We start from the raw sequence: 4,415 nt of genomic DNA, 5'->3' as shown, positions 1-4,415 counted from the left end.
TAAAGGAAAAAAAAAAAAAAAGAAAGAAAAACAAGATGTTCTTTAAGATAAAAATTGCGATTAGATCAGACACTCACGTTATTAAACGGGTATCCATATTTCCTAGTATGACAATTACCATCGCCGTTCATATTTATGACCAACTGGATGATGTTAGTCACATTATATCGCTATGTAAATTGCTGACAAAAAAAAAAGAACTTGATGTAACAGTATTATCGGAATATTTAATCGATTTTTAAATTTTTTATTCTTCAAACACACGTTTCTAAGACGTTCAACCCGTTCGTTCGAGGCGAGAAAGATTGTAGTTTATTTGCGTGCGACACCGGAGGAACTGAGTAGTTACGTCGAGTCGGGGCTCATTATCAACCTTTATCAGTCCCGACCCCCTGATCTCTTATTATCGAACTACTCTCGTGTGAATGCCGATCGCCACTAATCGGCTCATAAATCGTTTAGAGGAAGTTCGATGCTCATCGATATCATTTCTTTACGTTTCTTTCTACCTTTTTAAATAATATGATAAGTTAAAAAAAAAAAAAAGGAAGTAGCATCAATATTTTTATGGTATGATAACGTCTGGTATTAAAAAGATCAACGTTGTTTTTTAATTTTACTTAATCTTTTCATTTCAATAGCATTTATAACTTTTAATTTATTTAAATGTTATAATCAAAAGTTAAATTTTTTTAAAAGTATTTTCATAAAGTTATCAAAGTTATTCGAGTAATCATTCGTATAAAGTTGCGAGTATTAAAAGCTTAAGATGAAAATTCTAAATTTATAGATCGACACAATGATTTTCAAAAATATGAAAAATTCAAGATATATAGTGCTTTGAATAAAATATCAAAATTGAATAAAGTATATATAAAAAGAATTTCATGTTATTGAAGTGCGAGAATTGTTACGTGAGCAAATGCGCAACAATTCGAGGATGCACCAGCAATGATGATACGTACGATACCTTGCGTAATCTGGCGAGGCTCATGTTTTCAACAGGTAATCGCAAATCTCGTGAAGGAGAATCAAGAAATAGAAAAGCCGGATATAAAAATAAAATGTTGTTGTGAATGATCACATTGAAATTTAAATTCCATAAAATAAGAAAGTATTACTCGATGACTGATACAACAACAAATTGAAGTTTGTTGAAGAATAATTTAGAAATTTTGTATACTTCTTTTCTTTTCTTTTCTTTTCTTTTTTTTTTTTTTTTATTTCATCATTGATCGATTTCTTATTTTTTATTGATCCGACTTCATTGGCTATGATTCAATGAACTCCGATTAATTATTAGAAATGAAATTTTTTTCGAACAAGAAGGTGAAAGTATGGTAAGGTTGTGTCTAAATCGACGAACGAAAGTAACTCGTTCTCAAAGAGGCACAAGGCTACCACTCAAATGACGAACAAGTGTACTTGTCGATGTTTAACGTTTTTATGAATCGTTTTACTATCACACATAATCTTTTATATATATTTATAATTTTCGGTGAAAGAACAAAGTGAAATAACAAAGAAAAACATTTTATAAAATTTATAAAAATATTATATCGATTTCTTCTTCTCTAATTTCTTTCTTTTTTAATAAAACACAAATAATTATCATAATGATAATATTATAATTACCATTTTATAATTATCATATTCGTAATTATGTATAGTACAAGGTCGTTTACATAAATAAGTCGTTCATATTGAAAAAAACACTGTCACAATATTACTAAAAAATTAGAAACCTTGAATTTTGATAGTATTTAAAAATTAATTTGCATAAATTTAATTAATAGAGGTGTTCGATATGTTTTTATGTTTTTAAAAAAATATTATCCGAAGATTTTGTTGATCAAGCAAAGCGAGACCAGTTTCTATGGAATATATGTATTCTTACCTGTTGTAAATGCCAAGTGTGCTGAAAGAATTTCTTGAAACACTTCATGCTGATTGTGACATTTCCCCACGTTTGCCAATCATTGTATTATCACTACCACTCAATTATCTAGTTATTACCAGTCTATTCTTAATACACTTTACAATTCATGAATTGCTGCTCTTAACTAAACATGACATATTTCTACATGACATACCTCTATATAATTAGATCATTTATTGACCATAATGAAATGAAATGAAAATCTTAAAATTTTTCGACACTGTCTTATCTTAAATATTGATTAATTTTGACATTTCCAACTGTTCCATATTTTAATTGTTATTTTAATAGATGATATCAATGGAAATTAAATAAAATTAAACAGAAGTATTTTATATAATGATGAGATAGTCAGATAAATATAAAGTGCAACTGCATCTATACGACAGAAAGATCGACAGGCGAAAGTTTTGAAGCGTACGCGACGGTTCGCGCTCGACAACTAATGAAGTTTGTGCCGATAGCGGTAGAAATTGTACGGAACGGTTAATGCTGCCTTAAAAGTGTTCATTCATCGTACGCTTGTCACTTATAATATGTAAAGAAATAACAATATTGTTTCATAATGTTTTTTTCAGATAGCGAACAGAGATATCAGAGTCATAAATAATATAAGGTGATAATTTAACATCACAAATATCATAAATTATACAAAAATATGATATTAAAATAAAAAAAAAATTAGAAAAGTTAATAAATATTAAAATATGAATAACTTTTCTTTATATGCATATAATGTATTTTTTAATATAATATATTTTTTAATATTAAATTATGGAAAAATATATATGAAATAAGATTATAAATAATATCTATACAAAAAAATATAGGATAAAATATAATAAATTAAATATTTTTATTTTATTTTAACTGTATCGTATATATTAACACATCATATACATATCCTTTATAATTTTATATAAATTATAATATTAAAGAAAAAACAACTCAATAATTTCACTTGAATGAAAAACTATTTTTTAATTTCAAAATTATTAAACGAGAGTTTACTTATCTCTTTCTCATTACGAAATTCCGCTTTATCTATAGCTGATTGCGGACTTCCTGTATATCGTAACCAATTTTTCCTATAATAAAAATATATTGAACAGGAATAATGATTTAATATATTTTAAAAATTTTTTAAACATTTTGAACTAAACTTACATTTCCTCTATTTTGTTTTTTTCTCCTTCGAGGTGACCTATAACTGTGCCTTTATCAGTATTCATACACCAACCTTTTAAACCTAACTCGTTACCGTGTTTTTGAGTATACTGTATTAATAAAAACAATAAATTATTTAAGGTTAGTTTGAATATTTTACCGATAGGAAACTGATTTACCGATTCACAAATACAGACATAAGTATACGCATAAGCATTACAGTTATAATTAAAAATACAAAAAATATTATCTTTTATTTTAAATTAAAAATACAAAAAATATTAGATGAATTTGATTTTCAATTTAAAATATCGATATGTATATTTATTCATTCTTAATAACTTTTTCACCTACCAGATGTCACTTCTATATCAAATTGTAAAATTTGCGATATTTCTTCGTGATTTATATTAGTTATTAATTGTTAATTAATTCATGTTACTTACCTTTCTGAAGAATACACCTTTAAGAAAGAGAATCTAAAATTAATACCATCATAATTTTGTTAAAAAACAATATTCAGTTACCTTGTACTCTTCCAAATATTTCGAAGTCAACACCGATTAATTGTACCATTATTATATTGATATTTTGAGATGTTATCAATAATTATGTTGTAATGAAAACGAGAAAATAGAAAACAATAATCTCAAGATATATCTTCGTTAACATTCAATCATTATTTGGAAAAAAATCTGAATGTGCGTATGTTGATTTGTGAAACGTAATTGAGTAGATGTCGCTACTTAAGATTTTATCAGCTGTTCTAGCTAGTTAATAGCGGTATCCTTAGAAACCAATTTTTATATATTTTAAAGAATTAAACATAATTTGAATATTAAATAAATTTGATAAAAATGCGTAGTCAAATTTTTTAATAAGTCAAATTAAATTCAAATTAACAGTAAAAATATTATGTTTATTAAATGAAAATAAATCTTACGATAAAAAATATATTCAAAAAATAATACGATTGTAAAATTAATTGAAAAAACAATTATAATGAATGTTTCAAAACTTTAAAAACAAACAAAATCTTAATGGATATTAAAATTGTGTATTAAAGAAAATCAAAAATTTTAGAAAAATATAAAAATTTAAGTATAGTTCAATGTCATGAGATATTGACATGGAATGAATTCGGTAATTTCTTCTTTAAAAATTAAAAAATTAAAATTTATTTAACAATATAAATTATTAAACAAAATTTAATAAAAAATTTATAATAACTGATAATATATTAAATTAAAATTAAAAATTAATTGATAGTTTTTTTATTTTATGAAAATTTAATTTTTTTATTTAGAAT

The 4,415-nt window shown here is 24.7% G+C and overlaps 2 protein-coding genes across 3 annotated transcripts in view; both read right to left on the bottom strand.

Annotated features, from left to right (window-relative positions):
* The window catches only part of LOC102674306, a 4,034-nt gene extending 3,556 nt beyond the window's left edge, over nucleotides 1-478 (bottom strand). Inside the window, exons 1-2 of one of the 2 annotated variants that reach the window (XM_006619115.2) lie at nucleotides 265-478; nucleotides 78-182 (exon numbers count right to left, since the gene is read on the bottom strand). In XM_006619115.2, the coding sequence (XP_006619178.1) occupies nucleotides 78-131 (54 nt within the window). In that variant the 5' untranslated portion in view covers nucleotides 132-182; nucleotides 265-478. Of the gene's footprint in view, nucleotides 1-77 lie in introns of both variants that reach the window. The other variant, XM_006619114.2, reaches the window with a different exon arrangement.
* A 2,298-nt stretch (nucleotides 479-2,776) lies between these two features.
* Nucleotides 2,777-3,858, bottom strand: LOC102674084 (acylphosphatase-1-like). The gene is made up of 4 exons (XM_006619113.2): nucleotides 3,634-3,858; nucleotides 3,553-3,569; nucleotides 3,107-3,216; nucleotides 2,777-3,027 (listed from the first exon to the last, which is right to left on the bottom strand). Exons 1-4 carry the CDS (start codon nucleotides 3,680-3,682, stop codon nucleotides 2,913-2,915), a joined length of 291 nt encoding a protein of 96 aa, XP_006619176.1. The 5' UTR covers nucleotides 3,683-3,858; the 3' UTR covers nucleotides 2,777-2,912.
* Between the last annotated feature and the right edge of the window lie 557 nt (nucleotides 3,859-4,415).

This window comes from Apis dorsata, unplaced genomic scaffold (assembly GCF_000469605.1).
Source record: "Apis dorsata unplaced genomic scaffold, Apis dorsata 1.3 scaffold_390, whole genome shotgun sequence".
NCBI classification, from domain to species: domain Eukaryota; kingdom Metazoa; phylum Arthropoda; class Insecta; order Hymenoptera; family Apidae; genus Apis; species Apis dorsata.
The sequence above is the reverse complement of the archived record's forward strand: the minus strand, read 5'-3'. Positions and strand labels throughout refer to the sequence as shown.